The sequence below is a fragment of the Meleagris gallopavo genome, chromosome 5, assembly GCF_905368555.1.
Source record: "Meleagris gallopavo chromosome 5, MGAL_WU_HG_1.1, whole genome shotgun sequence".
Taxonomy (NCBI): domain Eukaryota; kingdom Metazoa; phylum Chordata; class Aves; order Galliformes; family Phasianidae; genus Meleagris; species Meleagris gallopavo.
This window is the reverse complement of record NC_139408.1, coordinates 54,514,391-54,531,566: the sequence shown is the minus strand read 5'-3', so window position 1 is coordinate 54,531,566 and position 17,176 is coordinate 54,514,391. Positions and strand designations below refer to the sequence as shown.

General features: G+C 44.6%; 1 protein-coding gene across 4 annotated transcripts in view; it reads right to left on the bottom strand.

Moving 5' to 3' along the window:
- Window positions 1-17,176, bottom strand: part of RTN1 (reticulon 1) — a 114,055-nt gene that overhangs the window by 13,799 nt on the left and 83,080 nt on the right. The window contains exon 1 of one of the 4 annotated variants that reach the window (XM_010712073.4): window positions 60-352. The exons of the other annotated variants lie outside the window; for them this stretch is intronic. Coding sequence (XP_010710375.1) covers window positions 60-120 — 61 coding nt within the window. The 5' untranslated portion in view covers window positions 121-352. Of the gene's footprint in view, window positions 1-59; window positions 353-17,176 lie in introns of those variants that run through there. 4 annotated transcript variants of the gene reach the window in all.

The following is a 17,176-nucleotide window of genomic DNA, read 5'->3' as shown; positions in this document are numbered from 1 at the left end:
CGGATCCTGCCTTTACCATGCAGTCCTTCTAGCATGCAACACTCGAACAGACATAATACCCTGACATTTCCAGTTGCTCCAAAGACAGTCCATCTTGGTGGAGTCGGCACTGGCTTGCATCTCGGCGTGCTGAGGGGTGGCCGGTGCTGCGGTCGGAGGCGCTGCGTTAGCACTCAGGCATTCCCAAGCATGGGTGGTTTATGGGGTATCGCGCCCGTCTCCCCGCTCAGCTCCGGACTGATGCTGTAAGCAGCACGGGCGGAGGGGGGAGGGCATATTGTACGCGCTGCAGTCTCCACTGCAGCAAATCAGCAGTGTGATGTGGTTGCCCTAGGGAGCAGGCTCCTTTCAAAAGGGGATGCGGTCCCCTTTCAAATCAAAAGCTTTTGCGCTCGGCGGCTCCGAGCTGCTGAAATGGTTAAAGCAACCTGATGGCAAAAGAAATAAAAACAAATTTGGGGCGGTTGGAGGCGGGGAGCACTGTTTTTCTATGTGGCTGCATGGTTGTGACTATTCGTGTTCCAGAAATTTCTTGAGAGTGATGAAATTGGGTGTTTTATTGGGGTTTTCTGGGGGGAAAGCCAAACTTCCCCATCCACCCCCAGGTGCTGATGCCTCCCTTCCCTATGCCTGGCTGGGTGAGGTCTTGGAGCAGGCAGGGGAAAACCAAAGGCTAGTCCCATCAAAGCAATCCTCTGCTCCCCAACCCCCCCATCAAAACTATTCTAGAAACAGCAGAAAACAGCAGAGCACCCACACCCCTCCCACCAACCCCTGCTGCTCCCTTGCTGGGGTGTGCAGGTCCAAGCACTACCTCCCCTCACTGCCCAAAATGCTGCACACACCATGTATGACAGCAACTTTATGAGATAATTTGTGAAAAAGCAGTAACTCAGTGCACCAACGGCTGGACTGTAACACCAGCCCCAACATTCCTGCCCCAGGAACCAAGCTGCCCCTGCCTCAGTTTCCCAACTGCAGTGATGTCATAGCAAGCCATGGCCACATGGTACGTGGAAAATACTAAATGAAGTGCCTTAACTTCATCCAATCTGTTTCAGGTTTTATTACTCATAAAAACCTTGTCCCAAATCCACTCCATTTCACTGAAGAGTGACCCACAGTACAGCACATCAGCTGAACCCAGATGGGGACCTCTCAGCTGTGTTTAACCTTTCAGATCATGATTTCTTATTAAATATTTTTCCTTTAGCAATTTTATAGTGAGTGCTCTTTTTCTTTTTAAACATGAAAACAGGCAGAAGCAGAGACAGCAGGTCACACACACATCAGCACAGGGAAATGAGTTTGAACCTCTCTGCTTTTTTGGCTCCAAAACCTCAAGTCTTTAACGCCTGAGTTAACAGATCTCCCCAGCTGGCAGTAGTAGGTCATTCAGCCCTCCCTCAGGTAACTCATCTCACAGAAGAAAGCCAGAATTTACAGAGTGGCTCACCACAGTCAGATCTCAACCTTTACCTAAGAAGCTCTGCTGGGGTTACAGGGCCAGCAGCTATTGTTTGTGCTTCTAAATCATTCTGAAATCCACAGAGAGTTTTGCTCTCGGCTTAAATCCAGCATTTGCAGTCCCCTAACAGGGAAATAATTAACTAATTGGTGCAGAACTGGCTTCAATTGTCATTGCATACAGTAATGTTCAATAATGTACAAGCCTTGATTTTGCATACTTCCTGCCTCAGAAAAGAAGGAGCAACTTGGCAAGGGATGGCTTCTAACTATGGTCTGGTTGGTTCAGACCCTTTGCAAAAGCAGAAAATACCTCTCTTGTTGCTTTTAGCCCTGCACACTGAATGCAGCTCTGCACCAACACATGTTACATGAGCTATTTACAAGCAGTTTATATAAAAGATCAGACATAGGAAATTCCCAAATCCTGCAGTCCCTGAAAAAAGACAAACAGACCTCAAATAGCACATCACTGAAACTCAGGGCTATTGCACATGATCCATCAGCAACACAGCAGTGAGAAGACACAAAATCTCACCTGTACCCCACAGCTCTCCATGAGCTATAATAATAGTTTCCTCTGGACAGAAGAAGGTCTCACGATGATCTCTCCTTCACTGGCAGAGATTTTCCTTGCCCCAAAATTCAGGTCCCCACCTCCCTGCCCAAGCCACCAAAATAAATCATATCCTCAGTTTTCCTGCTTCAATTTCTGCTTCCTTTTCCAAAAAGTGTCTCTTCAGAGCTGTTGTACGTAGTTAGATTGCCCCACGCCATGGGCACCAGTGTTATACTGTACATGTGTCAACCCAGACTTGCACATCAAGCTTAACAAAATTGCAATGGCTAAAATAGCAATTGATTAAAAAAGCATTTCTACAATGAGAATTTAAATTATACATCCAGGAATGTGAGCCAGCATTAGGACTAAGCAGCTGGCCACCAACAGCCTGAGGGTGAGGACTATTGCAGCAGAATGAAACCAGAGCCACTGACTGAATGTTTGTGGAGCAAAGCAGAGTGGAAGGCACAAATAACATGGCCCTGCCTGGATCTACAACAAGTGAGAGGTGCACAGGTCAGAGCTCATGGCACAAACTGCAGGACTTTGCAGAGATGGAGGAGAGTTTTTCTCCAGTCATGAATTGAAGCAGGATTAAAAGCAGTACGTGGAATTTCCTTTCTTCAGAACACTGTTCACAGCAAAGCTCTAGCTGCAGGATATTGCTGAGGTCATTACAAACCTTCAGATGTTTCAGTGAGGTCACCTGAAATTGGTACAGCCACAAGCCAAGTGGGCTCAGCAGTATTTGTAGCTCTATTATATAGCTCTGCTGGAGATGATGATCCATGTAGGAAGTGTAGTGTAAGGACTCAGCAGAAATAAAGTCACCTGTTTGTTCCAGGTCCTCCTAACATACTTGAGGGTATCCTCAAGTAATCCATGTACTGCTGCTTGCCTCATCTCTTGCCATCCATTCTCACCCAGCACTGATGCAACCAGCCTTACACCAGAACTGTTCTCCAACCCTGCTCTCCCCCGACTTCCACCAGGACCCAGCCTGCCTGCATCATTTCTACTGAGGTCAGAGCTAGCAACATTTAAGGAGTTTTTGGTAAATAGAGTTGAATTTTGGACGTTGTGTTGAGGGATATGGTTTAGTGGGTACTATTGGTGATTTGCGGATGGTTGCACTGGATGACTTGTAGATCTTTTCCAACCTCAGTGATTCTGTGATTCTGTGAATCAACGCATCAGTCCATCACAGCTCAGAAGCACCCACAGTGTTCTTCCATGAGAAGGATCAGGCACAACCCCAAACTGCAGGGCTGTCCCTAAGCACCCTGCTGGAGGACAGGGGTGGAAACCAGTAACTATTTCAAAGAATAGTTCACGATGACATATTCAAAGATAGAGCTAAAATTATCACCAGTTCTGCTCTAAGTGCAGTGACTTTGAAGATGCTTCGGACTGATTCTGTTCTACACAACAGAGCTCTGCATCACTCCACATCAATGCAGCTCAGGACACATTGAGGGCAGCCAGATCTGCAGCCTGGTGCTGTGAGTCCCATCACTTGGCACTTAGGGGAACAATAGCATTAAGGGAGATCACTGCCTGTTGGGTTTTTTTCCTTAGCTCATTTGTTCTTAGCATTAGCAACAAAAATAGAGGAGATGCTATTTTAAAAGTCGCATTAATATGTCTTGAAGCTCTCAAGAGCAATGGGGAATTTTTGCCTGAGTACTCCAAGCCAAGGGCAGCCAGCAATTACATTTTAGTGATGAGTCTGTCAATAGCATGAGATGGGCCAGATCCTGGCTCTGCTGTCTTGCACTCATTCTTGCTCAACACATTTCTGGGCTGCAGAATTGCTCAGAGGCAGCTCAAATGAAAAGGGCAGGAGCTGAGAGATATATCCTGAGTTGGAAAGGACCCATAGGGATCACTGAGATGCTGATGGCTATTGCAGGTCCATTGCTACTCACAGTCTAGGTGCCTTGGACAGCTTTGTCCTTGTGTCTCATGCCCAAGGCCTTGATGTTTTCTCTTAGGACGTGTAATGCAGCAATGAATTACCTTTTTTTTCTCAGCACTTCATACCATGAAAGAAATCAGTATGCTGGTAAAAAAGGCAACATGGTCTCAAACTGGCACGATGTACATCTAGAGCTGAATAATACTCATAACAAAAGAAGTGCTGTGTCCCAGCATGTCACATAATATTCTAACTTCTGCTTCACTCTCTGCTCAGCACAACTGTTTTTCATACCCATTTTTTAAACTCCAAATCTGAGCTTTTTGTAAGGTCTTAGGCAATAGGCATGTGACATGAGTCAAATGAGTGAATGAAAGAATCAGGTGGAATCCACTTTGCACTTGTTGCCTTCCTTTAATCCTAGTGAAGGAGGCATTTGCAGGGAAACCCTTCAATTTGGGTCAACTCTGAAGAAGAGGGACATGATTTAGTGGGCATGGTGTTGATAGGTCAACGTTTGGAGTAGATGATCTTAGAGGTCTTTCCAACCTTAAGGATTCTATGATTCCTTGAAGAAGTTTTCAATTTTGGAGTTTGAACTGCTGATGTGCAGTCCCTCAGTGAGTATTCACTGACCATCCTAGGGGTGCTCTGCAGGAGCTTGCTGATTGATGTGGGAGACAGCACGTCTGACAATTATGAATCAGTTGTGATTTACTCCTGGCTCATCAAAAGTGGATAATTTCTCTTGGTTATTTAACAATGTTTTTGAACCACAAGGATCATAAGAATGAAGGCTCTATTCCTGCCACTGACCTAGAAAACTCTTTCTTTCTTTCCAGAGGGGCTACATTTTTCAAGTGCTTGAAACCTTACAATTAGGCATTTCTCTCCTTCGGGGGAGGCAGTTGTACGCCTTCACTTCTCCTTCAAGATTTGATTATGAAGCTGATGAGCCCCTAAAACTATATCTGACCTGCATTCCCCCATTGGAGCAGTTCCTTTCCCCACTCACAGGCTACCCCTGCTCCCAAGCCTGGTGCTTGTAAACCCGTGCTTCTAAATTTGTCTCCCTTACAGCACTGCTGGTGCTGCAGCTGGCATTATTAATTCCATTTCATTAACTGGTTGTCTTAATGGACTGGAAGACAAAAGAGAAGACAGTCCTGAGACCACAGCATTGGCTGGGCCTCAAGAGATCTGTGTTCAGCTCTCGTGTCTGCCACAGGCTTCCTATGTAACCTTGGGAATCCTCTCTCTTGGGTCTCTGGGTTCATTTAAATTTGGGGCAGCATCTGCTTTTAAGGCTTTCTTTCTGCAACACCTGGCACAACATCTGTTCTCAAGCAAAAGAACTGCATGCATTTTTGTAAACAAGTTACAGGCAAGTGTTACTGCTATCTTTTGGACCAATGGAGGTCAAGCACGGTTGTGAATACACATTTGGATTGCATTGCTTGTGGAAATGGTGAAATCCTGCCTGGTGCTGAGTAGAGGTGAGGGGGACAGAGGAGCTTTCAGCCTCAGAAGACAAGGGAACAACATGCTTACAGCAAATTCTTGAAGCAAGGTCTGACTGAGCTGCAGATCCTTTACTCTCTGGGTGGCATTCCAAAAGCTCCATTGGTACTTCCAAAGCTTAACTGTCTCCAAATTTCAAGTTATGTGTTCTTACACAGGGGACACAAGTCCCTTCCCTTAGGCTCAACCTCTGCCCTGTCCCAGGAGTCTCTCCATCATGATTTGCAGGTGAAATAGTGCTGCTTCAGGCTCAGGGCTGTATGGCATGGTCATACTCCTCACAGAGGCAGGGCTGGTGACAGAGGGGTGGCCATAGCAGAGTTCATCCCATTGGCTCTCCCCCAGGGAATCAGGGCCTGATATGCTCTATCCAAGTGCAAACACAACTACAAACTGTGCAAACACAACTGCAAATGAAACCAACAACCTGAGGTCAGACACTCGGTCTCTAAATCAGGCTGGCATCCTCACAGGCACCCAGGAGTGGCGGTGAATGGGTTTGCAGAATTTCTGTTGGCTCCTGTAGCCAATATCACTCCTATGAACCTGACCCTAGTCAGTGGGCAAAGATGCAGAGTGGCACAAAACAAATCCTAGCCTCTTCCCACAAAAAAAGCCATTTTCTTTGGGGAACAGAATCACCCATGCATTAGAAACAGAGGTGTGCAGATGCTGTGGCCATGCAAGCACCAGCTCAACCAACATGCAATTGTCATGGCAACCCCAGCTTTCCCTGGGAAACAGCAGCAGACCACTGATGTGCCACTGATGAATGCTCACCACTGTAGCCTGCTCCCAGTCCTGCTGCTGCCCACTCTGTGGATATGAGCATCTGGGTACCAAGTGGCACCCTGCAGAAGAGAGGGAGGGATGGTGCTCACCCAGATGCTGTTGTTCAAAACCATTATCAGGCTGGAGGGATGCAGAGGGGTCAGCTGTTAACATAGAAAAACAGTTGGCTGAGGTTGCAGAGGATGTGGAGATTGGTCATGGGGACAAAGGCTGATGAATGAGGTGTGCAGTAGTAGTGTGCTAGGGGGAAAAAAAAAAGAAAAAAGAGTAAGAGAGAGGATGTAAAATAGAGAGGTATGACAGGAATTGTCAGTGCAAGGCTGTGGGATGAAAGAAACAAAGAGAGAACATGGTGGGGCTCTGCTGAGAGCCAGCAGAGCAATGGCTAGAGAAATATTTTGCCAGTGAAGCAACTCTCTGATTTTCAGATGTTGCTCCAGGCCTCCAGGGTAACCAGAAGAATTAGATCAGGAAATGATGTGCCATAAGCGTTGTCTAGAAAGTGGCCAGAATTGTGTTTGCTGGGGAAAAGCACAGGGAAAATGGCTTTGTGGGACAATTTAGGATATCATCTGGAAGAGCAGCGAGAGAGGAAAGCAGCCACGGTTGAGTACTGGGGTGCTGGACCTGCTCCACACATCCCCCACATGGTGCACAGGGTCAGCAGATCCCATAAGCAAGGTGAAGCAAACTTCTAGCAACACATCAGCAAAATAAACAATGAAAAAAAATCACACCCTGGGGCCACAGCTCACGAGAGACTTAGCATCAGTCATCCCTAAAACCAGGTATTTTGTATACAGAAGTGCAAAATGAGGAAAAAGAGAAGGAAGAAATGCAGAGCCCAGAGAAATCCCTTGAACTTGTGGAAATGGGCTTCTTTTAGAAAAACAGACTTAATCTCCAAGTACTTGAATAACACGTATCCTCACCCCCTCTCTGCACACAATGAGAAAGCCTTGATATGGATGCTGACGTCGAGTATCTGAGGAAAGACAATTTCATTTTCTATTCTCAAGGCCGAAAGATTAAAGATAGATCAGCAAAACTATTTCACATTTAGAAAACCCAACTAAAAGGGCTAAGGAATCGAGATTCGCCTGTTAAACATCTTAAGCCACATTTTCCCCATTGCTTCTGCAAATGAAAGATAATTCCCTGACCTTAGTGTGAATATGCAGTAGGAACTATAGATTGAATTTGAATATATTTAAGAGCAAAATGGAATTATTTTGCTTTCTGTATCAATTAATAAGCAGCATGCAAGCTCACTGGACAAAATGTAATAAGAAAAAATGCTTCCCTTGTATCACAGCACGTTCAACCATTCTGTTTCAATAATGAATACTGTGTGGATATGGCAGGAGTAGCAGCAATTTCAGGGAATACCATACACCTGTAAATAAACTGCACATGAACAACGCAGGGCAGAAGAAAAATGTACTGTGCTTTATGCATGAATAATGGATTTCCTTGCAACAGGTTTAGCTTTGGCAGAAACTGAGGAATTCCAAAAGGAAATACGAACATAGGACTGGGTGAGCATTGCATGGGGTGTCCTGGGATTTCTGAGTTGCTTCCCCATCTTTCACACCTTGAAGGCATTTCAGTTTGGGAGTTTGATGAAACTTTCCAGCTGAGACAGTTACCACCAAATACCCCTTCCTCTTTGTAAATGACCAAACATTTCATTCTGAACAAAAACATTGGGACTGAAATCATAATAAATTCAAGAAAACCACAGTCTTTGTATATTCAAACAAAGAAAAGCAAATCCCAAACTCAAGTGCTTGGTTTTGGATGAACCTCATCTATCACAAGCATGGTGGATATGATCTGATACTGCTGAGACTTCACTTTGGAAGGAGCAGCTGTTTCCTTTTCCAAAAGACTTGCTTTTCAATTGTTTTATTTTCATCTTTTTTTCCTCTCCCTCCAGGTAGTCTGACATTCAAAGTGATCAAAGATCCCTGCAAACCGCAGCTTCTGAGTTCCAGATAAATATAGCCACGCTGTTCTGCATCTGCTTGTTTTCTCCAGCTTGCAAACCTGCAGTTGAGACCTATTTATTTGGGAGGAGGGCATGCAGAAAGCAAGGCGAGGCACAATGCACAGGGACAGGTTGCTCACAGGGAGGCACAGAGGGGACAATGGAAGTGTCCACAACCAAACACTCATGACACCCCCAGGCCATACCAACACACAGGGGAACAACCCTGAGCCTTCTCAGATGTGGTGAATCCATGGGTAGAGCAGGAGAACCCCCATCCCCACAATATATTTTGGGTTCCCAATTAGCTGGGAAGTAAAAGCAGCCATTATTTTGCACATCTTTAGTGCCAGAATCCTTCTGTCACATTTCCCCAAAGCTAAATAATTCATGAAGGGCTCTGATTAGTGGGAATTTCGTGGAACCAGCAGGCGACACATAGTGATGTTTATTTTTGCCTCTTGACATCTGAGGGTGGGGTTTTGTGAAGAGGCCAAGGATGGATGGGATTCCTGGAGCTGAGATGGGAGCTGTCTTGCAGCACTGCCTGTGCCATGCAGACTTGGGTAAGCCCCTGCCCTTTCCCCATTCCTCTCTCATTTTGCCCTCAAATTACAAATAATCTGTGTTTTACTGTGACCAATGGAGAAGAGAGGCCACCCAGTACGTGCACAGAGGTATCACTGAGCCATTTGGATCCCCTTGAGGTGCATAAGTGCAGAGAACAGCACGACCTCCCTCTCCTGAGGGTAGGAAGTGAAGGTAATGCAAAGGAATTGCATCTTATAGCCTTGGCCATAAGAACACCTGCTTAAAACCCACCCTCTTCACTCTGTTTCAAGCACCAGAGCAGAAAAGTGGCAAGTCCATGTGCACAGGATGGATGCTTCTAACCTTGGCAATAACACCAGCCCAGCACCTCTGAAAGTTACCCCTCCAAAGGCAGTTCCTCCTGTGCTTATGGGATCTTCCTCGCCTAGAGCTTGATACAAACAAGAGATCCATTAATCCTTGCAAGAAAAAGCAAACAACTTGGAAATCATCTGCTTTAAGCCTGATTCTGTCTCATCCAACATGTGTTTCCATGGAAGCAGAGGACGGAGCGGGCAGTCTGTGGCTGCAAATCACTGTTATTTCACTGCTCCTGAGTCTGAAGAGACAAATGGATCATTAAAAATAAAACAAAATCCAAATTTAAAAAAGCACTTTTGAGAGTAGATAGGTGATATTTAGTGCTACAATGGTGCTTTTGGAGTCTGGGGTCCAATCACATTCCAGCTAAACAAAGACGAGCTTTAGCTTGTTCTCAGAGGGAACGGAGTATGTGCTGAATAAAATGATTTTTGTTCTTTTGTTTATCACATTGGTGTAGTGATTGTCTGAGCCCAAAGAATGGCAGCACAGCACACAAAAGGAGTTATATAAATGGATTATAAAGATGTTTTCAGCATGGTTTGGAGGAGCGTATTGCAGAGAGAGTCCAAAATGAGGACGGTTTAGGAAGGAACAGTTTATACATTCTGATGTAGACCTGGTTCAGACCACTGGACTAAGTCTCCTGAAGCTGTCACTCTGTTAGTCTCATCAACATGGTCATTGAGCAGAAACCACTGACCACTGAGTATGTGACTATAGCCACAAAGTCTTCTGCTCCTAGCTAGCAGCCCTAGGCATAACTGCATTCAGACAAAACACAATTCCTAACAGCTGACAAGCACACTGCAAACAGGTCTTCTTGTTTCTGAGCCAGGTACATTTCACTGGGAGTAATTACCATGTATCCTCAAGTATGGAGCTGAACCTTACCCATGAGCTGTCTCTTACCCACAGCACTGCAGATCTGACTACTTCCTTTCAACTGACTCCACAGAAAGCAGTGGGGCCAAATGTATGCAGTCATTACATGTGCAAATGCAAAATGTCCTTTTGGTATTCATCACCCTCCATGAAACAAAATCTGTTTCACAGCAGCCTACCTTCTACCAAAATATATTCTTACCAGTTGTGTTTTTTTGTTTTTTTTTTTAATTAAATATCAAGCAAAAAAAAAAAAAATACTTACAAGAACTATCATTCAGAAAATATAGTTGCAGACTCAAGTGAACGACAAATTCTGAGTTTTAAGTGTCCAAAATTTTCCTCCACCCCACTCCGGGAAATAGGTTTGGAGCTGCTCTGTGTAGCTGCCTGAATACTGTGATCAGTGCTGCACTGAATACTGATACCTGTGGCCTAACGACAGCTTTGTGTGGATCTGTTACTTAAGTTCAGTAGATGGCTTCCAGGACATGCAGAACTGGAAAGAATAAGCCAAATCAGCTCAAGTCTATTGAATTCTACATCCAAACAAGTAAATGAAATGTGAGGTGAAGATAAATCTGTCAGGAAAATGAAGTGCTTTACCTTGGCCCAGACTAACCCTATTTCAAGAACCCACAAAGGCCCCAGATAACTGTATCAACAATTCCTGATGAGAAAATGGCAGTGCCACTGCAGGTCTCATTCTTGCCTTTTCTAACCTTAAAATTTATTGCTAGAGGCAGGTTTCAAGCCAGCAGAACCAGCCAGGGCAGGACCCCACCAACTCTGCTCTACACGGGCTGGCACTAAGCACCCACATCCCATCTGCAAGAAGCACTAAGGGGCCATTTTTCACCTTTGATCAGTGCTTTCATCCCACCCACCAGGAACTGGCTGGTGGTAGCATACTGTACTATACTGGGGATCCAGAATTTATTAATATATTTCAATACAGACATCAAATTACAGCACTGATTGATTTCTACACTGGGCAAGACACCGAGTGTCCACTTAATGGCCCAAAGGTGAAAGGCTCCTGTATCCCATCCCCAACCATAAGTCCACAAAGATGAATCTCTTCCAGTTTTACATGTATCAGCAAAGGAAGAGCAGTACACCTGAATTACTGGACCAAACAGGAATGAACCGAAAGGCAAGAGGGCAAAGCAGTGCAGATGAGTCTGGAGGATATCAGGAAAGCATTTCCCTCTGGGCAATGCAGGAGATTGATTCATAAAGTCACAGTAAGCCAGACAGGAGACAGCTGAAATACATCAGAAACTGGCTGAGGGAGAGGGAGAAAGCTGTCAATAAAATCAAACAGTATGGCAAAGGGAGGAGGCAGGAGGATGGAGGCTGTTAGGGCAGTTAGTGCTGGTGCTTTCCTCCTGCTGCATGTCAATGACCTTGAGACTGATGCCATTATCTAACAATGCCAAACTGTATGAGGCACAGAACAAATTAATTACAAATGGGAGATGAGGCTTACAGTCTGATAAGCAGCACATGGAGTTCAATGAAGAGAAGTTTTAATGAGATTAAGTGACAAAGCCATCACTTAGAAGGAAGCATTAAACACACTACAGACAAGGAGAGGGAACTGAAGGCGAAGGCAGTAAACTATTAAAAGCATCTATGTTATTAAAAAGCAGAGTAAAGAAGGCCTGCACTTCTCAAAGAGGAACGGGGATGACAGTGGGTGTGCAGGCACAGCCACAGGGACTCTTCCCCTGAACGTGTTACACACACTGGCTGTTCCAGTCTTGGGGAGAAGCAATGGAGCAGAGCAAGAGAAGCCCAGCAGCCATTTGGGATCAGCACAAGGAGCAAAGCACTGACTAGCTTGGTAGAATTACAGCCAGGAACAGCTTAAGGGATGGCCCAGATGGTTACAGGAGGGTCACTGCAGTTCCTGCAAGGATGGCAGTGGATTGGGACTTGATGGACAAGACTGGAGGCCTGGCCTGCTACCAGAGAGAGTGCAGCAGGATGTCAGGTGGTAGCAACCAAGGAAAGAAATAGGTCAGCAGCTAATATTTCAGGCCAAGAAGGGCATATCTTAAATAATAATAGCTACTGCAAATGATGAATAATTAAAACAGACCATTTGGTCCTCCAGCCCTTGCGTACTTCCACTCCTCTAACATACAGCAGAAGCAGCATTTTTAGTACGTGGCAGGAGGTGTCATCTGCTGACATGGACTGGCTGTGCTTCATCTCCCACCAGAGCTATTGTGTCCTAAGTGAAAAGGAGAACGGGCAACATCAAAACCAGGGCTGACCTCAGCCAGCACAAAATGGTGCCATTTCCTGGTTTTGTGCCTTCAACAATCCACCTTAGCACAAAATTCATTCTGTAGACTCTCCTAGGACAGGATCTTACTGCACGTGTCCATCTTGGCCAACACAAGATCCTGATGGTGGCTCCAGACAGCACCACTGGAGTAAGATCTGAAAGCAATAATCATCCCAGAGCTTTCTTTTTCCTTATGAAGCCAGGATGAGATTTGTGTGTGTTACAAAAGGTGTCTAGCACTACAGCCTTTCAAAGTCACCTGCTATTCCTCTGACTTCACTTGTAATGCAGATTAACCACACATAGATGCCTGGGTGCTCTCCAATACACAATTCCAGCAAATATTTACATACTCTCCCTTCCTGTATCAGCTTGATAAAAAGATAGACAAAGGGTACCTTGGCATTTTAGAGACCTTTCAGTCTGGTCAGTAAAAGTGAAATCCTGCAGGATTTCCCACAGCGGAGAGCATGTTGTATCTCCTCTTCCTGGAAAGGATCCAACTATCATAGTTAAATCTTGTTCAAGAAGAAAACAACAACAACCAAACCACAAACCCAAAGCATGGCAGATTCTTCTGCAGTGATTCCATTTTTCAAGTCTCCTTTCACTTCAGTGGGAATCAACTGCAATGAGCTAAGAAAAATGGTCTCTCCCAGTCTCTGGGGAGAAACAGCCACGAGAAGGGACACTGAAAACTGGGACTCTCTGGCTAACTAACAGGACACAGCACACATCAGATGCTCTGGAGGCTTCACAGAGACACAGAGCTTACCTTGGGAGTACATTTATCCCAGAAAAACACAAACCTTGGTATTTTAGGAAGAACATGTTTCCTTGTTTTCAACTCTAGGAGTTAGACTTGATGATCTTTATGGATCCCTTCCAACTTGGGATAATTTATGATTCTATATTCTATACTTCTCTTTTTTCCAGCCAGTGTTGGCAAGGACAAGCTGATAACTCAGCCTGGGTCAACCACAGAGACCTGTCAACACTGTTTCTTGGCATTTACTGGAAGTGGATGGGAGGCTCTTATCTAGAGAATTCTACATGTATCTAATACTCACATATATGTATGTATATATATATATATATATATATAGGTCTGATTCAGATGTGTTAACTGCAAATTTTAACTTCACCCTTGCCCACAGGGCAAAGTAAAGCATCCGAATAACTCCTGACTTGGAGCAGAAAATCTCAGTTGCTGGAATTCGCAAATCAGAACAACAGAACCAAATGCATTGAACATTTTCTTCGGGAGTACCCAGGAGAGCTCAGCTATATGTAGCAGAGCCATTTGCGTGGTGACTGAGGCAAGATTTCTAAGTCTTGGCAGCCAGAAAAGCACCAGGGAAAAATTCTGCTCCTCAAGCAGGGCTCTAATTACTGCACAGCCAGGCTTCTGAGCTCACAGTTATCACACTGATCTTTTCTGCTTCCCAGCGTAGCATCAGATATGGGTCAGATGGTTTCTGCTCACCCCAGACACTCCTCTTAGCTGCTGCTGTGAGTTGTAAGGCAATAAACAGGAAGGATGGACGCCAGGTTGGATGGAGCTTCGGAACCTCATCTAGTGCTCAATCTCTCAATCTAGTGGCTGGCAATGCTATTCACAGCATAGGGATTGGAAATGAAGGATACTTGAGGTCCCTTCCAACTTAAGCCATTCTGTGATTCTAAGAGATTTCATCTGCAGATAAAGCACAGAGAAAAGATGCTGCAAAATTCATGGTTAATTTTTAACCAGGAGGGGACAGGAAAAGCAGAAAGCAGCTCTTTCAAACAGGACAAAGAAAGATTCGTTGGAGAGATATGGCTGACAGGACACATGACAAAAGAAGGCAAGGACAGTACCTTCTACCAGGATACAAGCACTAGGAGCAATAAATGATGACAAAGAATAAAATTAACTCATCTCTTCTGATGACCAGCAACAACTCAAGAGGAAAACAGTCTCTATCCAGAGAGATACTCCTCCCTTGGCTGCTAACCCTTAAATGAGAGTGAGGAGGAGCGGATCTAGAGTCCATCCCTTCTGATCACTCAGGTGCACTGCTTGCACCTGAGCTCTCTGGGTTAGCAACAACTTCTCACCTGGTATTCAACCATTGGTTCAGGCTGTTACCTGGCAATTCTGTTGCACAGGAATTAATCTTTCAGACTTCGTGGCTCTACTTGCTGTACTGCAGTTGTTCCATCAGTGCCTCTGGCCTTGGATAGCCGTGGTCCCAGAGAGCTGTAAGATGACTATTCCCTACTCATTGCTAATCCCTTCAAAGAAAAGGTTTCCCTGGAAAAAAAGGTCACAAATTGAGCTAACTCAGGCCCACAAGCATTACTGAAGTCACACCAGAATTCGTGGCCAACATGCTCACTGTCCCTTACAAAGGGCAGATAGCAACCCAGCGCTTAGGAGCTGGGATCCTTGGCCAGATTCTCCATGCAACCTGTGACACTCAGGCATTTGGCTGACATGTCACCTGACATTTTCCCTCCAGCACCTTCATTTATTTCCCTTTGCAGTGTCAGTTTGGACGGCCAGCTTTATGAATAATTCAGCACTACTAAGCACAAAACTGCTCTTTAGCTTTTTTCTTCTTTTAAGCTTCATTCCAGCATAATCTCCCCTTCACTGCTTCTGGAGGAGCAAAACCTACAAGTGGAAAGCACATTGCCACAGCTATATGGACACACACCTGTATACGTGGGAATTAACCATTTGATAGAAATGAAGTGCTACTCAAAATTCTTCTTACCTTGCTGCTCTTGCTCATTGCTGCTTGGAATGATGGGGACACCCACTAATTTCTTACAGGCATATAGCAGATGTAAGGGTCAACAACCAGGCTATAAAGACAGTTTTGCAAACCAGGAAATAGACTCAGAAATAAAGAGGGGTCATTTCCCAGTTCTGTGGTATATTCCTGGTGTTGTTGCACTGAAATCAGTTCATCTCACTCAACAAATCCATTAATAACATAATAAATTAGTTAACCACAGTCACTTTTTCAACAGCTTTCCCAGGCAAAGGGGCTTTAAGATGAGCATGCATGTATTTCAGCAGCCATCTGTAAAATGAGGATGTTATCATCTCCTTTCTTGCTTTGTCTGGAAATCTGTTTTGCTGCCCCTCACTGCCAATCTGCAGCTCTAAGAAAAGCAACGTTCTAAATATGGCCAAAACCTGTAGGCATGCTGCTCCTAATAGTGCTATTGCTGGGACTGAGCCATCTTTCTTTCCCCAAAATTGCAGCACTCAGACCCTTTCCCTGAGAGGAGCAAGGGCTGTTTCTCTGGAACGTTGAACATTATTGCCCACGCAATTCTGACCTAATTTGTATGAGCAATTACTCTGTCTGGGAGCACCAGGCAGCACAGTCAGCGCATAACATCCAGCTGCAATAACTGCCTGTACAAATAAAGTGTATAGGTGACTGCTTGTTTCAGAAAACACAATTGCTACTATTAAATCTTATTCTTTACAACTCCCTGGCTGGAGAAAACTTGGTTCTTTTGTGTGAGGTTACACGTGGGTGTGCTCTTTCAGCAGCAGCAAAGCTCCAGTGCAGGCATCTGAAATAAGTAGTGAATGCATCCCTTTCTCTTTGGAAGTGATTTCCATATCCTGGAAAAGCTTCTGCACTTAACCTAAGCAGTGAGCATAGCTGCTCTTGAATCAGTGGTACATTAGCTGACAAAGTAATCTTCAGAAATGGTGGCTATTAATCTCTGCTGGCTTTTCTATGAGCTCTCATGCCCTGCTCCCTTCCGGCTGCCCAGATGCAGGCTGTGTTTGGTCGATGCTATCAGCATTTCATCAGGATGTATGCAATAACTCCACCTGTATCTGTAAGGAGCAGTCTCTATCCACCAAAGAGACAGAGCAGAAAACACTGTCTGTGCAATGCCTGCCTCTGATGACAGCGCTGCAGTGAGTGTGGCTGCTTAGAAATGAGCTGCTGTGAAAACAGCACCTCTGGGACTGCCAGACTCTGGATTTTGATCTCACACTGCTATGGATCCCAAGTAACTCCACGTGAGGCAGGGTTTTATAGCAGCCAGGCTCTGGGTGTTATCAGAGCTTGGAAACCTGCAGCTGTTCTTTTCCTTAAATTCCGCAACCTTATTGCACCTGCTAATCAAAAGATAAGAAGCAATTTCAAATTATCCCATATTGTGGTCACTTATATGAAATGTGTAGCCCCAGCAGTGTTTACATCCAACCAGATGCAGCAACACCAAGAGCTGTTCCCCTGACAAATTATTCTTTAGGGTCCAGTTTGGAAGGGAAGAGTCTTTACTGATGAGAGCTAAGAAAAAAATCGCTGCAGTAATAAACAAAATAATAAAACAAACAAAACAAAGTGGTAATCAAGATAAGGTTAAGAGTCAAAATAACAGAAATGCCAGATGCTGTTTCTCTGGGGGATAAATCAAATCTTTTGAATTGTTGGATCACTGCATATCTTCTATGTAGTCCTAATTCACATGACCACAACAGCTTCCCAAGAAAATAAAATCCATTTTTCAGTTAATATTGTTATCATACCCCAATCAGAAATGTACTCTCAGAAGCTAAAGGAAAACAGCAGTAAAATCAATATCCAGCTACAGCTTTTATTTTCAGCAGAGAGCTCCCATCACACACACCCTTTCCAGAACTTCAGTATAGTCAAATACTTTAATTTTAACCTCATGCTATCTGCTAGCTGAAAAACAACATCTGGGGAAATCCTTACTCAGGATTATCTGATATCTGAAGAATTACAGGATTAAGCCCAAACCAAGCAAAACATTGCTGTACCAAGGCATCTGGGGAACTGT